General features: G+C 41.4%; 1 protein-coding gene across 1 annotated transcript in view; it reads right to left on the bottom strand.

Annotated features, from left to right (window-relative positions):
• The window catches only part of jmjd1ca (jumonji domain containing 1Ca), a 71531-nt gene that overhangs the window by 43912 nt on the left and 3619 nt on the right, over window positions 1-24000 (bottom strand). Inside the window, exon 2 of the mRNA XM_017476719.3 lies at window positions 11284-11433. Within this exon, the coding sequence (XP_017332208.2) occupies window positions 11284-11433 (150 nt within the window). The remainder of the gene's footprint in view (window positions 1-11283; window positions 11434-24000) is intronic.

The following is a 24000-nucleotide window of genomic DNA, read 5'->3' as shown; positions in this document are numbered from 1 at the left end:
TGCGTGTATGTCTGGATGAGTCTGTGTGTGTGTGTGTGTGTGTGTGTCTATATGTGTCTGTATATGTGTGTATATGTGTGTCTGTGTGTTTGTGTATGTGTGTGTGTATGTGGTTGTGTGTGAGAGAGTCTGTGTGTGTGTATATGTGTCTGTATGTGTCTGTGTGTGTGTCTGTATGTGTGTGTAGTGTGTGTGTATGTGTCTGTATGTGTGTGTGTGTGTATGTAGCAGTGTGTGAGAGTCTGTGTGTGTGAAATTCTGTGTGTGAGAGTCTGTGTGTGTGAAATTCTGTGTGTCTGTATGTGTGTGTGTATGTAGCAGTGTGTGAGAGTCTGTGTGTGTGAAATTCTGTGTCTGAGAGTCTGTGTGTGTCTGTATGTGTGTGTAATGGTTTTTCAGTAGTTAAATCTGCTGCATAATGCCATGTCTCTGTGGTGTTATTATGACATCATCTGTGCCTACAGGAGTTCATCCAACTGCAAACACACACACACACGCATACAGTTTGTGGGGGACAATAAACTGACTGCATCAAATGCACCACAGTCCACAGCATCAACCACACACACACACACACATACACACACACACACACACACACACACACACACACACACACACACACACACACACACACAACAGTGTGTGTGTAACAGTGCAGAGTACAGACACACATGTAAACAGGGGAACTGGATGAATAGCTCTGTGTGTGTGTGTGTGTGAGAGAGAGAGAGAGAGAGACTGAGTGAGTGTGATGGAAAGAGAGAGAGACAGAGGAAGGGAGGGAGGGAGAACGAGAGTGTGTGTCTGGTAGTGGATGTCGACATGTGGTTAGGCTGTTATAGGCAGAGAGCCAAGTGTAGGCAGAGGGCGGGGTGTCTCTCCCTCTCTCTCTCTCTCTCTCTCTCTCTCTCTCTCAAACACACACACACACACACACACACACACAGCTAAATATAGTCGTGCTGAAGACTGTACACGTTAGCAGCTGAGTACAAACAAACACAGCACATGGAGACGTGCTCACAAATACACACACTGACACACACACTGACACACACACATACACACACACACAAGATGAATAAGATGATGAGACTGAAGCAGTTCCTTTCACATGAGCAAACAGTACCATTCACCAAACTGCGTGTGTGTGTAAGAGAGAGAGAGCATATGTGTGTCTTATTTAACAAAAGTCACACTGTGCTGAGTAACCATGACCACCGAGAGAGAGAGACAGAGAGAGAGAGAGAGAGAGAGAGAGAGAGAGAGAGAGTGAGTGAGAGACTGAGAGAGTGTGTGAGAGAGAGTGAAAGAGAGTGTGTGTGTTTGTGAGAGAGAAATCCTACACCCCAAAGGAAATAAATTTCCTATGACACCCACTAACACAAAAACACACTCACACACAAACAGTTGACCTGTTATTCTGCAGGGTCATGGTGTAATGGAAGCTCTTCAGCTGGTACATAAATATGACTTTGAGAGCAGAGTCCAAGGTAACCTGACACACATCTACAGCTGTGTGCAAATACACACACACACACACATACACACACACACACACACACACACACACACACACAGAACCCGGGTAATTTCAGCCTACATTAACTCTCCTCTGAGACAGCAGTGCAGATGGACAGAAAGACAGGTAGATAGACAAACAGACAGGAAGAAACAGGGGAACGGAATGAGCGAGAGAGAGAGATAGAGAGAGAATCTCTCCATAGTGTGTGTGTGTGTGTGTGTGTGTGTGTGTGTGGGTCTCTGATGATGTCACAGCTCAGGAATGTCCCTGAGGAAATGAAATAGGACAGTTTAAAGCCTAGAGCCCTGCGGCATGTGCACACATACTCAATTAAAACTCTAAAAACGCAAATGTGTGTATAAACATCCGGACAGAAGGACACACACACACACACACACACACACACACACACACACACACACACACACATATACACATATACCCATATACACATACACATATATACACACATAGACATATACACCTATACACACACAAAGACGTATACACATATATACACATATACACACACATATATACACACATATACACATACACATACACATATACACAAACATACACACACAAACGCGTGCACAGTGTTACTGACAGACACACTTAAAAGCAATCAACAACCTTTTGATGGTGCAGATATACAGATCACACACACACACACACACACACACACACACACACACACGTTACTGAGGACCTTCTATGAAAAAAACTATTAATGCAGCTAACTAATGCTATGCTACACCTGAACCTAACCCATACCTTAATCTCAGTAACACCCACACCCTGTCACCCCCACACACACACACCCCACCACACAGACCGACACACACACACACCCCCACACAGACCGACACCCACACACACACAGACCGACACCCACACACACCCCCACACACACAGAACAACACCCACACACAGAACGACACCCACACACACACACACAGACCGACACACACACACCCCCACACACAGACTGACACCCACACACACACACACACACACAGACCGACACCCACACACACCCCCACACAGACTGACACCCACACACACACACACAGACCGACACCCACACATACACCCACACAGACCGACTACCAAACACCGCACACACCCCCCCCCACACAGACCGACACGCACACACCCCCAGACAGACCGACACCCACACACACCCACCCACAGACCGACACCCACACACACACACACACAGACCGACACCCACACACACACACAGACCGACACCCACACACACACACAGACCGACACCCACACATACACCCACACAGACTGACTACCAAACACCCCCACACAGACCGACACCCACACACATACCCAGACAGACCAACTACCAAACACCCCCCCACACACACCCACACACACCCCAACACACCGGCCCACACTCAGAGCCACACACAGACTCACACATTGACTGACACCCATACAGACCCACACCCACCCACACACACTGACCCACAAAGACCGACACCCCCCCCCACACACACACCACCACACACACCCCAACACACCCGCCCACACACACCACCACACAAACGAACACACCCACCCACACACAGACCCACACAGACCCACACACACAGACCCATACAGACTGACACCCACCCCCCCCACACACACCCCCACACACCCGAACACACCCGCCCACACACAGACCGACACCCACGCCCACACACACACCCACACACACACCCCCACACAGACCGACACCGACACACAACCACACACACCCCACCACACACAGACCCAGACCCCCCCCCCCCCCCCACACACACACAGACCGACACCCACACACAAACACAAACACACACACCCTTACACACCCTCACACAGACCGACAGCCACACACACCCACTCACACAGACCCACAAACACCCCCACACACCGACCGACACCGACACACAACCACACACACCCCACCACACACAGAGGGACACACAGGCCCACACATAGACTGACCCACACACACAGACCCACACACACAGACCCACACCCACACACACCAACACAAAACATCTTAAAGTTAATTTCTGCTCTCTTCAGAACAGCTTTATAAACTCCTTTCATGATGGTCATGTGATATATTTTATGATATTTAACATGAAACATGTTAAACAGTAAAATCATTTTTGTGAAATAAATGTGGACTTTTCTTCCCCTTGCCTCTATGGCTGTTTGTTTGTGTTTGTACTCCTTGGCTGTATCTCTGTGTTTGTGCTGCATTTCTAAATGGTTTTTATTGTTAGTAATGACATTCCTAAACACTCTGACACCGTATCTGGTTATATCCTTCTCCAGCTCAGTGACAGGGTGATATTTCCTGATTTGGGTCTTGTAATAGTTGTTTAAACTGAACTTGACTCGTCACCGCAGCTGCTTGAAGGTTCGAGTCTGATGGAACTGAGCACATCTTGGCAAGCTGAACATGACTTTTATGACACCTTGCACATTTCAGTGGGGTTGCAAACCTCTGAGCTTGCTAATAAACATAGTTAACATCTGACTTAAGACCTAATTATTGTAATATTTAGGCCATGTATGGAATGGAATGGCTTGGGGAAAAAAATAATTAACATGAAATTCTGTTTTGTAGTACTGTAAAACAGAGGTACACCGCTTGAAGAAAGAAAGGGGTGCAAAAATTTTAAGTATGTTGTTCAACACTGCTGAGTGATTACTGCACGCTTACACTTAAACTAAAACAAAGCGTGCATTTACTAATCGCCTCTGTCTTTTCATTTGTCCTTGTTTGATGGACAGACAGCAAACTGTAGACTCTCTCTCTCTCTCTCTTGTGTGCGAGTGTGTGTGTGTGTGTGTGTGTGTGTGTGTGTGTGTGTGTGTGTGTGAGAGAGAGACTGTAATACTTCACACAGCTCAGAAAGACAAACCATGCTTTTTTACTTAAGTGGTGTCACTAAACATTAGTCTGACACCGTGTGTTTTTTTTGGGGGGGGACTGTGCTTGCATGTGTGTGTGTGCATGTGTGTGTGTGTATGTGTGTGTGTGTGTATGTAGTGCAGTATGACTGTGTGCGTATATGAGTGTTTGTGTGTGTGTGTGTGTGTGTGGAGGGGGGGGGCTTTAAGTGAGATATACAACAGAAAAGGACAGAAGAAATAAGGGGAAAAAACTGAGTGTAAAAGTGTGTGAGAGAGAAAGAGGTGGAGGAGTGTGGTTGTGTGTGTGTGTGTGTGTGTGTGTGTAGTGCAGTATGAGTGTGTGTGCGTATATGAGTGTGTGTGTGTATAGTGCAAGTGCGTTTGAGTGTGTGTGCATGTATGTGCATGTGTGTGTGTATATATATATTCACACACACACACACATATATAGTGCAGTATGAGTGTGTGTGTGTAGTGCAGTATGTGTGTGTGTGCGTATATGAGTTTGTGTGTATGTGTGTGTGTATAGTGCAGTATGAGTGTGTGTGCGTATGAGTGAATGTGTGTGTACATAGTGCAGTATGAGTGTGTGTGTGTGTGTGTGTATAGTACAGCATGAGTGTGTGTGCACGTATATGTGTGTGTGTTTGGCTTTAATTGAGACATTAAAGAGAAAATGAGATAAGAAATAAAGGGAAAAAACTGAGTGTAAAAGTGTGTGAGACAGAAAGAGAGAGAGAGAGGAAGAGGTGGAGGAGTGCGCGCGCGCGCGTATGTGTGTGTGTGTGTGTGTATGTCTGCGTGTGTGCGCTAGATAAATGATAAAAGAGAGATCAGTACATGCTGTGTAAAATCTGCACCAGAGCCTCTCACCCTCCCTCTCTCTTTCAGGCCTCTCTCTCTCACTCTCACTCTCTCTTTCCCCACAGTCTGTCTCTCTCTCACTCCTCATATTTTCTTTTTCTCTCTTTCTCTCTGCGCCCATTTAACTCAACCCATCCCCTTTTGTCTCACTTGCAATTTTTCCCTGTCTTTCTCTCTTTATTCCAGTCAGTGTTCTCTCCCATGTTCTATCTATCCATGCTTTTCTTCTCTCCGTTCTCTTTCACTATCTTTTTCCCATCTGCACTTGCACAGAAAGCAGTACTGAAATTGACCACCGCTCTCTCTCTTACGCACACACTTCCATTCTTGATACACAAACATGCACACACTTCTCCTGTTTTCATCAAACAAAAGCACGACCACACACAAACAGTGAGCAGAATGTCAAGTAAGGGTGCGCACACACACACACACACACACACACACACACGCACACAAAACATTGGCCTACTCTCTTATCTCTGCAGTCCGTTGACCAAATAGAGGCTGGTTGCCACGGTTACACCATTTACCATGTAAATGGCCATAAGCAGCAATGGGCCGGGCAATGCAGGTCTTCAGTGTGGCCTTTATCTCTGAGAAAACTATTTTAAATCAAACAGATTAAATAGAGTGTGACAGAAGCTATTCCTCAACACCTTCTTGCAATAAAAATGGGACACTGTTTATCAACCTCATACAAACAGCCATTAACGTTAACAATTCAACACTAGCATCTGGACATCAGCTGGTGACCAAAAATATAGTTATACCACCAAAGCAGAGTTTACACTGTATGATATTTGGCTCAATTTTTCTGTCACAAACACAATCATACATAGGATAATCTTTGGTTGTGAGTTGAGATTGGGATTGGGGGTCTTAGAAAGCATGTGACGTGCTCACTGGCAGATGATTTAGTGCCTGTGACCAAAGGCAGCTAATGAGAAAGTTCTGCTAATTTGCTTAAAGTCAGAGTGTGAGCGCTACTATGTATGACATTCATCTAAAATCCACCAACAGGAGGAAGTAGAGCTTTGATGGTGGCACCTTTTTACCACCAATGACCAAACCACCGTGGTGAGCGGTGGTGGTAATATAAAAAAATCGAACAAGGGTTAATTTTAGCACTTCCATCAGTGAAACAACTCAACATAGCCTTGTTGTGTCGTGTTGTTGCAATGAGGAACAGTCTGGGGGTGCTGGAGGATACGGTATCACCGTGATTGCACGCAAGAGGAGAAGGAGAAGAAGTGGCTAATAAATAAATAGAGTTAAACATTTTTACACGTTTCGTGAGGAATACTTTATTTAGTTTTTTTTACAAGTGAAGTATAGCACAAGCCTATAAAACTTTGAAAGGAATACCAGTAAGATGGTAACCTAAATAATATGTTAAAACATTAAATACTAAATAAACTAAAAAAAATGCGGTTGGGTGACATGCATGGAGATGGGATTTGTAGGCTAATGTTTGCCTGTTTAACACTTATTTTTTCCCCCCACAAAGCTGACATATGGCTTCATCCAAATTTATTGATTCACCTCTATCGTTAGGCACAAATCCAAAATGTTCCCAGATCACTGATCCGTCAGTGCGGCAGAACCCGAAGTAAAATTGCAGAAGTCGCCTGACTGGATTTTGAGCACTCAAACAAAACCGAGCCCAACTATGACAACACAGTATAAGGTGTTTGATTATGATTACATAATTTGTGTATTAGTATAAATTCTCCCGCTATATGGTAGGCTATAAATACAAATTAAAATAGCAATTTTATTATTATTATTATTAGTAGTAGTAGTAGTAGTAGTAGTAGTATTACTACAAAATGTTGTACTTTGTACTTGTCAGAGTGCCCACTCAAGCAGAAACATTAACGTGGCGTGTGATGTGACACCACTGCAGTTGGCACTCCCACCACCGTGGTGGCAAACTACCACCACAGTGGAGCGGTTGTCATGGCCACCGTCACAGCCCTAGGAGGATGGCATATGATTACAAAAAACTCTACAAACATGGTAGTGGTGATGGCAAAACCTAAACAAAAGACAGTGGATTTAAAAGAAGAGCGGTTTGTTGAAGTGCGGACAGAATGCCTTTATATAATATCTCATCGTATTTATGTCATAACAGGACAAAATAAGATGCAACATGGAAAGAAATAGAGGACACAGGAAATAGAGACTTAACGCTTAAGGCTCTGTGTTATTGATCAGAAGGTCGGGGGTTCAAGCCACAGCACCATCAAGCTGCCACCGTTGGGCCCTTGAACAAAGCCCTTAACTCTATCTGCTCCAGGGGTGCAGTATCATGGCTGACCCTACGCTCTGGCTCCAGCTTCCTAACAAGCTGGTATAAGAAAAGAAAACAATTTCACTGTGCTGTAATGCTGTAATGTATATATGACAAATAAAACCTTCTTCAGAGTTTATTTCTATTAACACAACGTAAAACTATTTTTATACTTTCTAATTGAGGAGCTATAAACGTGTGCTGAGTCGCTGTGCACCCACTGCAGACCACAGCAACTATATTCATTGTTTACTCTGACATGTAGAGCACGTTATCACACAGTCTGATACAGAGTTCTTATTGGGATCATCTCGTACAGTGCGATGATACAAGCAATAACCAAAGTAAAAGACGGCTGGATTCGTAGAGTGTAAAACCGGCTAAAAGCTACGTTCACAATACGTTCACATGAAGTGGCACAAATCTGATTGTTTTTAAACTAAAGGTTTGCATTAAGGTTGTTTCAGGACAGATGACAGATTTTAGTCACAATTATAGACAAATGTGAACCCTCAATAATTTGAAACTTACAACACTATACAACAGTGTGACAAAGCAATGCAGCTAAATAATGAGAGGCACTAATCAGTCATTCTTTACTGTAACTCCCTTATTTCTCCATCGAATAGCAAAATACTACAATGGATAGGTAAGTTTTTTTTTTTTTTATTTACTCTCACGGTTCACACTCTCAACACAAACGTGTCAACGTGGTACATGAAAGCATGGCTGGGTAAAACAAGGCCTGCTAGAAGCCCTTTGGAGATGATGCAAATGAAAATGTCCACCCACCACATACAATCAATTGCCTAGTGATAATTATATATTTTTTTCAATTAAACTACTGGCAAACTCACACAAAAATCGGAAAGCTCAGAGACGAGGAACGCAGACACGCTTCACTTAGAAATATCAGAGAACAAAATGTGACTGGCCAAAAGCCCATCTCCCACACCTGACAGAAACAGAGTGGGGAGATTATAAAAAAAACAGAGATCAGGGAAAAATAAATAAAATAAGTTTACATATGCTTTGCAGAATCTGCAAAATGTTAATCATTAAAAAAAAGTAGGATTATAAAAATCCCATGTTGTTTTTTATTTAGTTCTGCCCTGAATAATCTATTTCACATAACAGATGTTTACATCTAGTCCACAAGACACAATAATAACTGAATTTACACAAATGAACCAGATCAAAAGTTTACATACGCTCGATTCTTAATACTGTGTGTCGTTACCTGGATGATCAACGACTGTGTTTATGTTTTGTGATAGTTGTTCATGAGGCCCTTGTTTGTCCTGAGCAGTTAAACTTCCCACTGTTCTTCAGAAAAATCCTCCAGGTCCTGCACATTATTTACTTTTCCAGCATCTTCTGCTTATTTGACCCATTTCCAACAGCAGCTATATGATGTTGAGATCCATCTTTTCACACTGAGGGAATCGTACACAACTATTACAAAAGGTGCAAACATTCACTGATGCTCAAGAAGGCAACACGGCACGTTAAGAGCCGGGGGTTGTAAACTTGAGCTGTATGATTTGTGTAAATTGTTATTATTTTGTCTCTTCTGGGAAACATGTAAATACATTATGTTCTGAAGGGCAGTACTAAATGAAAAAAAGATCTTTAAACCAAATGAAGATCAAGGTGATTGCAAGGCATATATAAACTTATGAGCTCAACTGTATATTAGGCTTTAATTCTGTCATCAGAGTGCTCAGGCAAAAACAAGGCATAAGACTGGTGCATTGTTGGAATTGTTGGAATAAGGTGCACAAGTGGTAATGTAACTCAGGGTTTGGGTTTTCATGAATAAATGAATAAAAGCTGAGTGTAAATGTGCTGCTGCAATATCCAATCAAATCAGCTTCTCTCACTCCCTTTAAGAACCAACTGTGTGCAGTGTAGCACAGTGAGGTTTTTGTAATGGCACACAATTAGATTTCACTTACAGGTTTTATAGTGATTTTTAGTGGTAGAAATAACCAGCTGGCTGGCACAATTGGCTGAAAATATATTTCGGGTTTTCTCAGTCACTATATTTGATGTCAGTATTTTAGTGGTAATGTAATACCCACAGAGACTTCACTTCACGTCTGCTCACTTTTATGTTGCAATCCGCTGTCCTCTGCACTCAGAAAGTTGAGTCGAAGCCTGAGTCATATATGTCTACTCTCTGAAATTAATAAACATGTTAATAAGATCTACATGTATTATTACTGTGCTATTAACAAAGATAAATGATGCAAAATGTAGGTTAACTGTCTTGTCAAATCAAGTAAAATCAAGTGTTAGTATACGAAGAAAATAATGCAAATGGATTCCTGTTTACCATTCACTGTGTGCTGCCATAAAGGTGTGACATTAGGTTTGTTTAGGTCAGAGAACTTGGACAAGGTGGATGATGTGGACTTCTGAGCTAAATGAGCATTATATTGCATTTTTGCGTGTCGGAGGTCAGGCTTGTACAAATTCAGAGTACGGTGGATTGCAGAGTTATTTAGAATGCCAACAGACCAAAACCCACAATCATTTAGTACAGGGGTGTCCAGTTTGATTGGAATGAAAACCTGCACCCACACCGGCTCTTTCTGGATAAGCTTGGACACCCCTGACTTGAACCATACAAGGTGTTACGTATAGAGCTATCAGGCTACTGCAGAGAATGAATGGCATTAAAAGAGAAAACATCCAGAAGGTAAATGATGAATATAGACAGAATGACAGTATAGTCTAGGTCTCTAGTTAAATTAGTATATGTAATCTATTTGTTTGTTTATCCCCCACCACACACACACTCTGGCATTAATCAGCAAGTTATGCTTGAAAAATAGCACCCAAATTCAAGTTTTGAGGTTGAGGGTTTTAGTCATCACATATACGATCATATAACATACATGCATTCGTGTCTATTTCTTTTAACTTGGCAGACCCAGGGAGTTCATTACTACTCATTACCCATGGTTACTCCATCTTACACACTGTAACCCATAGTAACACACACCTAGCCTGTAACCACGGTAACATACATAACCAGGTGGCATGGTTACATAAGCGAGCCCAAATCCTGTAGAAGGAGCACTATTGCAGGACACAGATACACAAAATCTCCTCAGAGAGTAGGAGCTCGGCACGCCGAGCTGGAAAAGCCAAGAGCTCAATCTGCTTTCTCTCTCTCTCTCTATAGCCTGTGTGTGTGTGTGTGTGTGTGTGTGTGTGTGTGTGTGTGTGTGTGTGTGTGTGTGTGAGAGAGAGATTTAGGGAGAGAAGGATGACTCACTCCAGAGTGGGAGTCAGGTGACAGAAAACCTTTTATGCTTTGACAACTATCAAAATACACACAGACACACACACACATAAATACACACAAATACACACACACACAAATATGCACACACACACACACACACACACACACACACACACACATATTTACAACTAATCAAAAGCAGCCTTCAGAACTGTTTAAATCATACAAATTCCCAAAGTCAGGAAGTGGAAAAACCAAAGAAAAACAAAAAGTGCAGAAGAAAATCAATAATGATCCTTTAAACGCTGTCTCTCTAAGCAGCTGCAGTACAAATAGTGTTGGAAAGTGTGTGTGTGTGTGTGTGTGTGTGTGTGAGAGAGAGAGAGAGAGAGAGAGAGAGAGAGAGAGAGAGAGAGAGAGACCTACCAGTGCAGGCTGTGGAGAGCTGTTCTCCTGTGAGGTGCTGTTCCTCTTGGCCCATACCAGCTCGTGTTCCAGCACAAACACCTCCCACTCCTCCCTGAGCCTCCTCCATCTACACTCTGCTGCCGGCTCGCCGTCCCACTCCACACACACCTAACATACACACACAGACAGGAAGGTTGAGATGTCACAGGTATCACTAACACACACACACACACACACACACACACACACACACACACACACACACACACACACACACACACAAGAAAATCACAAGCAGGGGAAAAATCAATATCGCACAAGCCTAATTGCCACGTTATCATATACTGTATTCATGTTGCCTTTTAAGTGATAGTCTGCAAGTTTTAATGACATCATTACCCACCCTGGCACGTACAATGTGCGGAGTGGGAAAACAAAGCAAAACATGAATGCCTCCACGAACGTGTGTATTTTATTTGAACTGTCAGAGAATGTAAAGCTCATAAAAAGCTACTTTAAGCGTACTTTTACAGTTCTGAGTGGTTACTGGTACTACTATAGTGAACTTCAAACCTTCATGCAACATTTGGACTTAAATTGCAGCACAGCAACTACAGCAGACAATTGCAAGTATCTTTGCAGCAAGCTAACCGGCTAACATTAATGATGACTCTAATGTTGATGACTGCCTTCTTAAAACAGCGATATTTATTATAGATTTAACAAAGTTCTGTTAGAAACTCATTTAACTCATGTTGGTTTGATGTCACTCCATAAACGGGGAAGGAACTAGTATATAATACATAGTAATATATACAGTATATAGTAGAGATGTACCGACGTATCGGAAAATAATCGGTATCGGCCGATAAAAGCAATTTTTCACGTTATTGGCTGATAGTTTAAAAACATCCAATGAACAGGGCCGATTATATCCTGTCAATCAAAAGAGGGCGGGAAAACACATCGATTTTGTGCTGTGTGTAAAGATGATATCTCTTGTGTGGACTGATGACAAAACTGCAGTTTGTAATCTCTGTAATCTCTGTACTGCTAAATGTTTACACTGGACGCTGCAGCGGTGAAGCGGGAGTTTCAGCGTAGAGTCTATAAAGCACAAGTACACGGTTGAAAGATTTACATGAAGAGGAGTTGACAAAAAAGCTATATATTGCACAGAAATATATACTTGAGTAGTATATTTCATGTCTAGTTCATGTTAATATATAAAAAAGTTGATATTATATATTACCAGTTTGATGTTCAGTGAAGTAGAAATGCTTTTGTTTGTGGTGAGTGAATGTGAGACTAACAGGAGGTTTTTTTTTAAAAATTCAGTCAATGTTAATATGAATGAATAACATTCAATAAGTTAAGAAATCCTACTTTAATCTTCAGAATTTATTTCATGTGTTCATGTTAATTAGAGTAATGTGTTTTCTGTTTATGAGACCAGTTACTGTGAAACAACTTGTTGAAAAGGAAAGAATAAAGTTTTTATTTGCATTTCTGTCAGAATTGTGGAATTAATTATTATTCATTTAAAAGAAGGCATAAAAGGCAGAACTATCTGTATCGGTTATCGGCCGATATCACTCTGAATAATCGGTTATCGGTATCGGCTGAGAAATTTAGTATCGGTGCATATATATTAGCAGTAATATATAGTATATAGTAATAGTTGAGAAGACTAACCCAAGTTAATGAGTTGAAATTTCAAGTCAAGGTGTGGTGGGAATTGCATGTTGCGGCATCACCTCAAACGCAGCAATATACACCTAATTCTCAGATGTTTCAGAAGATTACTGACCACATTGTGTTTTTAATGTAAATGTGATTGGGAAAACAACATAAAAGCAGAATCTATAAGATATCCATTTGTTACTATTATTTTTAATCAACTAATATGGTTAAGTAATTTGACTAGATAAGCGGCATCCCATGAGTGCTGAGATCCAGCATAACAGCAGTGGTACACTGTACTGTACAGTTGATATACAGTGTATATCAGTGCGCTTCAGGCATGCCGATGTAATCGCTGATTACATCAAATTCATACTGATGAATATGTTTATGAAAATATTAGATTGATATTATGAATAGTTGTCAGATAAGGAAGAGAAGGAAGAAGGGATGTGTAAATGAGGAACATTGATAGAAACTAGCCTGAGTTGGAAAACAGGTAATGTGTTGCTTGGTAACACTTCTGTAACTAATGCAGCAATAATCAAACTAGGTTTGTTAAGCCAAAATATAAATCACAGCTATACTGATAACAGCACATTATTTTTACACAAATGTCACGTAAATCGTTTGCAATGCATTGACTACGTTTACATGGACAGCAGTAATCTAATTATTGACCTTATTCTGAATAAGACAATATTGTGATTAAGGTGTTTACATGAGTCGCTTTTAGAATACTCCTTTCATGTTCCTGTTTTACACGTTATAGAACATAGATCGATTAACAGCACACGTCATTACGTCCCCACGCCACGCCGTCCGACGTACCCTACAGAATTTCACGCATCAACATACAGTTCGTCTTTGTTATGGTACCGTATACAGGTTTGGGTGTTTCATTATTAATTTTACGAAAGCTTCAGGTGCAGTTAATTATTTGTCATGCGATACGTGCTAATAGACGACTGCTTGAAGCCGTGAGCTGCTTCCCAAACCACATCGTTACCTACTATATAGTATATAGAAATACATGTATTATGCTTACTATACAGTAGGTAAGTACGTGGTTTCGGACGCAGCCGTGCTCTCTTGTTTGCCGTCAAACAGTTGAGCACTGCTGTGTGTGTACATGTCCTGTCGCATAATGCGGTGAACACTCCCACAGGACCTTAATAGTGTGATTAAGGTGTGTACATGTCTATAATACACTTGGGCGATACGGTGGAGCGTTGCTGCGTCACAGCTCCAGGGTCCTGGGTTCGATCCTGAGCTCGGTTTACTGTCTGGGTGCAGTTTGGGATATTTTCATAGTGTTTACGTGGGTTTCCTCTGGTTACCTCTGGTATCCGGAGGAGCCTGCAATTTCTTAAAATTACCGTAGATTTTCCACAGATTTGGGCCGAGATGCGTGATGTGATGTCATCACAACACACATTCAGCCAAAGCTCTCTTTAATTCACATGCATCAAACTTTAATCTACATGTGCTGCTGACCTTGTTCAAAACAAAGAACCTAATAAGAATCTGTTTTTATCTCAGGAACATGCAAATGCTGCCCACTTAGGGAGTGTGTATCCAAATGCAGAGGCACTACTGTGTGCAGCTGAGGTATACAGGGCATACTGACAGATTATTGCCATGTGGACATATACATAGTCATGGCTTTATTAAAAAGTCACTTGACACAGGGACACTTACAGTTGAGATCACAAGTTTTACATACGCCTTGCAGAATCGGCAAAATATTAATATTTAAAAATAAATAAATTAATTAAGAGGGATCATAAAAATTGAATAAACATTTTAGTTTTTTTTATTTAGTACTGCCCTGAATAAGCTATTTCACATAACTATAGATAACACTTCAAATAACAGTTTACACCGATCATCCAGTTCAAAAGTTTACACACCCTGGCTCTTAATGTACCATGTTGCCTTCTTGAGCATCAGTGAATGTTTGCACCTTTTGTAATAGTTGTGTACGATTCCCTCAGCTGTCCTCAGTGTGAAAAGATGGATCTCAACATCATATAGCTGCTGTTGGAAATGGGTCAAATATGCAGAAGATGCTGGAAAAGTAAATAATGTGCAGGACCTGGAGGATTTTTCTGAAGAACAGTGGGAAGTTTAACTGCTCAGGACAAACAAGGGACTCATGAACAACTATCACAAAACATAAAAACAGTCGTTGATCATCCAGGTAATGACGCACAGTGTTAAGAATCGAGCGTATGTAAACTTTTGATCTGGTTCATTTGTGTAAATTCAGTTATTATTGTGTCTTGTGGACTAGATGTAAACATCTGTTATGTGAAATAGATTATTCAGGGCAGAACTAAATAAAAAACAACATGGGATTTTTATAATCCTACTTTCAAAAAATTATAAATTAACATTTTGCAGATTCTGCATGGAATATGTAAACGTAGGACTTCAACTGTATAATAAACCTAATAGAGAAGAGAAAGAGCAACACATCAATATGAACTAAAACCCTCAGACATCCTTACTCATAATATTCTCATAACACTCATAATATTCATGGGCGATTATCAGTAAGCATAAAAGCATTCGGTCAGTAATATACAGCTACTCATCTCCTGTCTTCTGTACACAAAGAAGCTTAGACCAGCAGGAAACAGAAAAGGAATCAGTCAACGCTCTTTATTAAACTAATGCTATCTGTCTGAATGTGTCAAATCTTTGCAGTCGTCTTATTTATCAACTAGTGTGAGGCAAGCATGCGAAACTAATCTGGACACTGATGATATTAACTGGACATATATGGACTGTCAGAATATAGAGTCCAGCCCTCACACTTTCACTGTTTATCTGTGTCCTCTGGCAAGCTAACTTCACGCATTAATAAACGCATTGATGTGTGCGTATGTGTGTGTGTGTGTGTAGGCGACAGATTTGTCTCACCCTCAACTGATGGAGAAGGAGAAGAATAGTGTATAATATATTGCAGGGATGCTGTCATTGGTCAAGATCATGACAGAGAGAGAAAAAGAAGGAGAGACAAGGAGAGAGAGACAGATAGAGATAGAAAGAGCGTGAGAGAGAGAAGTGAAAGCTTGAGTTGCTATGCTACCATCAGCTCCATCTCTCTTTCTCTCTCTCTCTCTCTCTCTCTCTCTCTCTCTCTCTCTCTCTCTCTCTATGCCTCTCTCTCTCTCTCGTGGTCTCTTGCTCATTCCCTACCCTCCCACACCCCCTCTCTTCTCATCAGCTTCTGTCTGGCTGATTGTCTGTCCACCCTCAACAACCTTCAACACACATGCATACACACAGAGTTCTCACTCTCAAATTCATCTTCCTCTTTTATAGCCCTCTGCACCTCTAACCACAATAACCTTTCCTCTTCTTCTTCTCTTTATTCCCCCCCACGCACACACACACAGACACACACACACACACACACACACACACACACACACACACACACATACACACATGTACACAGATACACACACTTTCCGTCTCTCTCTGGTCTAAGGATGCATGACCCTGAGGTGATTTACATGCTCTCTTCCCATTATCACTGATTAGTGTATATGCCTCAGTGTGTGTGTGTGTGCGCGTGTGTATAGAGGGAGTAAAAGGAAAACAGCAATTATTCATTTAGAGGAGATCATTAGTCATAAGAACCAGTCTGACTACCATTTGAAATATCACACACACACAAATACAGAGAAAGAGCTTCATCTGTGCTGTGAATGTTAAGTGAGAGTGCTGTATTATGTAGTCATTGTTCACGCTGAATATTTTCCTTTGCACGTGTTATAATAATGTGGGTTACAGCTTTATAGTCCCCGTGTGTGTGTGTGTGTGTGTGTGTGTGTGTGTGTGTGTGTGGTATTTGCAATGAAATATTGTCCTGCCCGACCTCCCTTCTGTCCACACACACACACACACACACAGAAGAAAGGAGTCACCCACAAGGGAACACGTGTGTGTGTGTGTGTGTGTGTGTATGTGTGTGTGTGTGTGTGTGTGTATGTGTGTATGTTTATTGGGCTATGAACCACAGACAAGCTGTAACAGGTCATGCTAGTTTTTTCACACATATACACATACACGTGTATAAATACACAGAGACTCACACACCTCCAAGTCATCTGCAACACACACACACACACACACACACACACACACACACACACACACACACACACACACACATACACAGTATCTCTTATTGACAGACTGCCTCATTTCTCACTCAGTAAACTCTAGCCTGCAGGAGAGAAACATTACACACACACACACACACACACACACACACACACACACACACACACACACACACACACAGAGTGTAAACACTTCCTCCAGGCTTGTGGGAGGGAAACATTCAGAGGCATCAGATTTCAGCTTGGACAACTGCCAACACTTGGGCAGAAAAGTGCTTATAGCATCAGCATTTAAACACACACGCGCACACACACACTCACACACATGCACACTCTCTCTCTCTCTCTCTCAGTGTGAACTCATCTTTGGACATGGGGCTAAGGACATGAGATTGAATTCTCAAAACACATGCTCACACGCGCGCGCACACAAGCACACACTCGCACAAACACACACACACACACACACACACACACACACACACACACACACACACACACAGGCCTCTCTGATCAATAATTCACTGAGCAGTAGAGAAAGTGTGTGTGTATTTCTCTCAGCTCCCTCTCTCAGGCTGGTTAGTAGAGACACTACAGTGTGTGTGAGATTACAGAACTCTGATAGGGAGTAGTGAGTGTAGTGTAGTATACTCTAGTGTAGTGCAGTGTAGTTTAGTCTAGTGTAGTGTAGTCTAGTCTAGTCTAGTCTAGTGCAGTGTAGTGCAGTGTAGTGTAGTGTAGTCTAGTGTAGTATAGTGTAGTCTGGTTTAGTGTAGTCTAGTGTAGTGTAGTACAGTATAGCATAGTGTAGTGTAGTCTAGTGTAGTGCAGTGTAGTATAGTGTAGTGTAGTGTAGTGTAGTGTAGTGAAGTCTAGTGTATTGTAGTCTAGTGTAGCGTAGTGAGTTTATTCTAGTGTAGTGTAATCTAATGTATTGCAGTCTAGTCTAGTGTAGTGTAGTGTAGTGAAGTCTAGTGTATTGCAGTCTAGTGTAGTGTAGTGTAGTGTAGTATAGTGTAGTGTAGTGTAGTGTAGTGAAGTCTAGTGTATTGCAGTCTAGTGTAGTGTAGTGTAGTGTAGTATAGTGTAGTGTAGTGTAGTATAGTGTAGTGAAGTCTAGTGTATTGCAGTCTAGTGTAGTGTAGTGTAGTGTAGTGTAGTGTAGTGTAGTGTAGTGAAGTCTAGTGTATTGCAGTCTAGTGTAGTGTAGTGTAGTGTAGTATAGTGTAGTGTAGTGTAGTGTAGTGTAGTGAAGTCTAGTGTATTGCAGTCTAGTGTAGTGTAGTGTAGTGTAGTATAGTGTAGTGTAGTGTAGTATAGTGTAGTGAAGTCTAGTGTATTGCAGTCTAGTGTAGTGTAGTGTAGTGAAGTCTAGTGTAGTGTAGTGTAGTGTAGTATAGTGTAGTGAAGTCTAGTGTAGTGTAGTGAAGTCTAGTGTAGTGTAGTGAAGTCTAGTGTAGTGTAGTGTAGTGTAGTCTAGTGAAGTGTAGTGAAGTCCAGTGTATTGTAGTCTAGTGTAGCGTAGTGAGTTTATTCTAGTGTAGTGTAATCTTGTGTATTGCAGTCTAGTGTAGTGTAGTGTAGTATAGTGTAGTGTAGTCTAGTGTAGTGTAGGACAGTATAGCATAGTGTATTGCAGTCTAGTGTAGTGTAGTGTAGTATAGTGTAGTGTAGTCTAGTGTAGTGTAGGACAGTATAGCATAGTGTATTGCAGTCTAGTGTAGTGTAGTGTAGTATAGTGTAGTGTAGTCTAGTGTAGTGTAGGACAGTATAGCATAGTGTATTGCAGTCTAGTGTAGTGTAGTATAGTGTAGTGAAGTCTAGTGTATTGCAGTCTAGTGTAGTGTAGTGAAGTCTAGTGTAGTGTAGTGTAGTGTAGTGAAGTCTAGTGTAGTGTAGTGTAGTGTAGTATAGTGTAGTGAAGTCTAGTGTAGTGTAGTATAGTGTAGTGTAATCTAGTGTATTGCAGTCTAGTGTACTGAAGTCTAGTGTAGTGTAAAGTCTAGTGTAGTGTAGTATAGTGTAGTGAAGTCTAGTGTAGTGTAGTATAGTGTAGTGAAGTCTAGTCTAGTGTAGTGTAGTGTAGTACAGTATAGCATAGTGTACTATAGTGTAGTGTCTAGTGTAGTGCAGTGTAGTATAGTGTAGTGTAATGAAGTCTAGTGTAGTGTAGTGTAGTATAGTGTAGTGTAATCTAGTCTAGTGTAGTCTAGTGTAGTGCAGTGTAGTATAGTGTAGTGTAATGAAGTCTAGTGTAGTGTAGTGTAGTATAGTGTAGTGTAATCTAGTCTAGTGTAGTCTAGTGTAGTGTAGTGTAGTATAGTGTAGTGAAGTCTAGTGTAGTGAAGTCTAGTGTAGTGTAGTGTAGTGTAGTAAAGTGTAGTGAAGTCTAGTCTAGTGTAGTGTACTATAGTGTAGTGAAGTCTAGAGAAGTCTAGTGTAGTATAGTCTAGTGTAGTCTAGTGTAGTCTAGTGTAGTCTAGTGTATTGCAGTCTAGTGTAGTGAGTTTATTCTAGTGTAGTGTAATCTAGTGTATTGCAGTCTGGTGGAGTGTAGTATAGTGTAGTGAAGTCTAGTGTAGTGTGGTGTAGTGTAGTGTAGTGAAGTCTAGTGTAGTGTATTATAGTGTAGTGTAGTCTACTGTAGTTTAGTATATTCTAGTGTAGTGTAGTGAGTGTATTCTAGTGAAGTGTACTGAGTGTATTCTAGTGTAGTGTAGTGAGTGTAGTCTACTGTAGTGTAGTGTATTCTAGTGTAGTGTAGTGTAGTGTAGTGTATTCTAGTGTAGTGTAGTGTAGTGTATTCTAGTGTAGTGTAGTGTAGTGTAGTGTAGTGTATTCTAGTGTAGTCTAGTGTAGTGTAGTGAGTGTATTCTAGTGTAGTGTACTGAGTGTATTCTAGTGTAGTGTAGTGAGTGTAGTCTACTGTAATGTAGTGTATTCTAGTATAGTGTAGTGAGTGTAGTCTAGTGAAGTGTACTGAGTGTATTCTAGTGTAGTGTAGTGAGTGTAGTCTACTGTAGTGTAGTGTATTCTAGTGTAGTGTAGTGTAGTGTAGTGTAGTGTAGTGTATTCTAGTGTAGTCTAGTGTAGTGTAGTGAGTGTATTCTAGTGTAGTGAGTGTGGTCTAGTGTAACAATATGTTATGAGATATACACAAAAACAGAAGAAATGAAGTACTTTTTCACAGCACTGTACTTACAGGTTATTAGATGATCTTGGATGTTATGCTTAACTAAGTAGTGTGTGTGTAGCCTAGCAAGCTGGGGATAAAATCTGACATCTCCATCAGATACCACTCTGTATCACATGCACGCGCACACACACACACACACACACACACACACACACACACACACACACACACACACACACAGCTAACTTGACACCTCATAAGGACGTAAATCTAGGCCACTGAAAACATCTTCCATATAACTCTGATTCTGACATGCACAGTGCTCCAGCATAAACACACATCCCTCTCTCTCTAACACTCTCTCACACACACACACACACACACACACACACACACACACACACACACACACACACACTCACATAATGACTGAATCCCCTTGGGACAATAACTGAGGCGAATAAAATAACTCTCTTCCTCTTCACCTGCACATAGACTTTCTATTTCTCTCTCTTTGCCTCTCTCCCTGCCTATCTTTCTGCCTATCTCTCTCTGTCAAATCAAAAGGTTGCTTTATCTGTCTTTCTCTGTCCTGTTCCCTCTCTCTGCTCTCTCTCTGCATCTCTCTCTGTCCCTCTCTCTGCTCTCTCTCTGCCTCCCTCTCTGTCAAATCAAAAGGTTGCTTTATCTGTCTTTCGCTGTCCCACTCCCTCTCTCTGTCCCTCTCTCTGTCCCCCCCCCTCTCTCACACACACACACACACACACACACACACACACACACACACACACACCCCTTTTCAAAGAACAGGACTGAAAGAGCTGAGTATTGTCATGTCTCCCTATGTGTGGTAGTGTGTGTATGTGATCTATTATCACACTCCCTGAACTGGACTAAAGATAAGCTTCAGTGTGCTCTCTCTCTCTCTCACACACACACACACACACACATACACACGGGCACGTGCACACATACACACGCGCACACACAATCTGTCTGGTCTGCAGAATCACAAATGCTTCCCTGGCAGTGCTTCAAACCATCTGCCAAAGGTCAAGGGTCAACTGAAAAGAAAGCCATATATGGATCAACCATGCACACACACACACACACACACACACACACACACACACAGAGAATACAGTACATTCAGTCACCATTCTACACACAAATGCTCACAAAAAATATATAAAACAACTGCTGCATGAATATAGGCAAGCTGAAAGAGAAATACATAGTTTATCAATTCAGAGACAGAGGTAGAAAGTGAGAGAGAAAGTGAGAGAATGAGAGACAGAGATAAATACAGAACTTCAATTTCTCCTCTTCTGCTCACATGAACTGATGAAATACAACCTGTGTTACTGACACTGCGGAATCATAATGTGCGCGCATGTGTGTGTGTGTGTGTGTGTGTGTGAAAGAGAGAGAGAGAGAGAGAGAGAGAGAGTGTGTGTGTGTTTGAGAGTGTGTGTGTGAGAGAGAGAGCGTGTGTGAGACAGAGAGAGAGTGTGTGTGTGTGTGTGACAGAGAGAGCGTGTGTGTGTGGACACATTCAGTGAGACAGAGTGGTGCTGGAGAACACATACACAGATGCTTAAATAGAGCAGAGCACAAACACACACACACACACACAGCTGCAGAAAGAGAGAGAGAGAGAAAGAGAGATAGAGAGAGAGAAAGAGAGAGAGAGAGATGAGGTGGAGTCAAGTCCAAACAAAGACATCTGGCTTTACTTAATGCTGTGCAGAACAAAATCAGAAGACTATCAGAGCAAGCTGACAACACACACACACACACACACACACACACACACACACACACACACACACACAAACAGTATGAATCATGTCATTTGCATGTTAGACAACTCACATGAATGCACTTTAGCATGAGACACGTGATGACAGATGATTTAGATCCGGTGTGCTGTCAGTCATGTTTCATCCTTGGAGGCAGGTAAGAGCCATGTATCACACGCACACACATTTCACACACACGTACACACACGCACGCACAAACGCGCACGCACACACGCGCACAGACACACATGCAAACACACATTATACCAGCCCTCAGTCAGTCACTTAAGAGTGTGGGGGGTTTCATGGACGTGTGTGTGTGTGTGTGTGTGTAGGAAGTGTGTGCAGCCAATATACAATACACTTAATAATTATTCACATTTAGTCAAAAATGATGAACTATTGTATATTCTAAGACCTAATTACCGAGCCCTTTATTTTCTTTACTGTTCACCTACCACTGTGTTCACTACAGCTCGCTCACTACTTTGGTTCTAATTTGGGACGACATTAATCAGTCGCTCCAGGATTTCGCCATCACAGAAATGATCTCAAAATCAAGCAAACTCCGCAATAATCGTCAGAGCTTGCCATTTTTTCAAAATTACCAGATTGTCCACAGATTTGGGCCGACATGCGTCATGTGACGTCATCGCAACACGCATTCAGCCAAAGCCCTCTTCGATTCACCTGCGTCACACACGAGTACAGCTAAAAAGGTCTCATTTACCAACAAACATCACTGCGAAACACCATGCAGAACAATTTTGTGCAACTGCAGTTTTGCCAGTTCAAGTAGTTTTTCACATAAAAGCACAAAAAACTCTGCAAGGTGCATCACAAATTTAGAAAAACGCTGCAGGAAAATCACCCATTTTTGGCCACAACAATCACGAAAAGAAATCACACTCAAAATCCTGTACGGACTGAATAAAATATATTGTGACCGGTGGAAAACTACAGAATTAGAAGTTTTAATAGTTAATTAATGAAATCCAATAGTGTCAAATGTTTTATAGCCATACGTTAAGTCATATATTTTAATTTAGTGTACAAGCAGTAATGATGCGTATATAATAAAACCACATGGCTTGTGAACAGTAGCGTTACTGTTCGTTGTATTAGCAGCAGTGAAATCTGAAGAGGTTTCCTACAATGTCAGTTCAGGACTGTTAGTTCACTAGCATGCCGTCAGGTGTACTCATTTCCAAAAAAAAGAACGCAAATGAATGAGTGTGTTCTAGCAAGCTGTCTGGAGCAGGAGGAAACCTATTCAAATTTGCCTTTAAGACCGCTACTAACTTACACTCTTAAGAGAGCTGTTGAGTGAAAATTAGCAACAAGAACAAAAAATAATAATAAGAATAATGGAATAAAAGTTCAGAAATGTGTTTAACTGAACATTTTGTTCATGATTTCTGAATGAGTTGAAATCTGTGATCAGCTCGTATTCCTAAAAAAAATTTAAGCTCTTTGTTGAGATTTAATAAGTGCCACAAAAGTGCCTTTCACTGTGTGTCCTATATTTAATTTTCTTTTAATTACTGATTAAAATACTAAAATAGATTGAGAATTACTTACTGCTTATTGTAATCTGTGTGTTGTGGCATTTCAGTGAACAAAACAGAACAAGAAAGTTGCAACAACAGGTTAGTAAAGATATGAAGAGCAATAAGATATGTTTGTGTGTGTGTGTGTGTGTGTGTGTGTGTGTGTGTTCTCAGCATGTGCTTTAGCACGGCAGGTGGTTGTAACCCAGGGAAAACTGTCAGTCACACGACTAAGCTGTTGTTGCCACGGGGACGGTTATCTAGCCAATAGTGAAAGACCTGAGTCCCCAAAGACAAACAAGCCTGCTCTCTCTCTCTGTCTCTATCACTCTCTCTCTCCCACACACACACACACACACACACACACACACACACACACACACACATTTACATACAGTTTCACAAACTGCATCCACTGTGTTCCT

This window comes from Ictalurus punctatus, chromosome 9 (genome assembly GCF_001660625.3).
Source record: "Ictalurus punctatus breed USDA103 chromosome 9, Coco_2.0, whole genome shotgun sequence".
Lineage (NCBI taxonomy): Eukaryota > Metazoa > Chordata > Actinopteri > Siluriformes > Ictaluridae > Ictalurus > Ictalurus punctatus.
The sequence above is the reverse complement of the archived record's forward strand: the minus strand, read 5'-3'. Positions and strand labels throughout refer to the sequence as shown.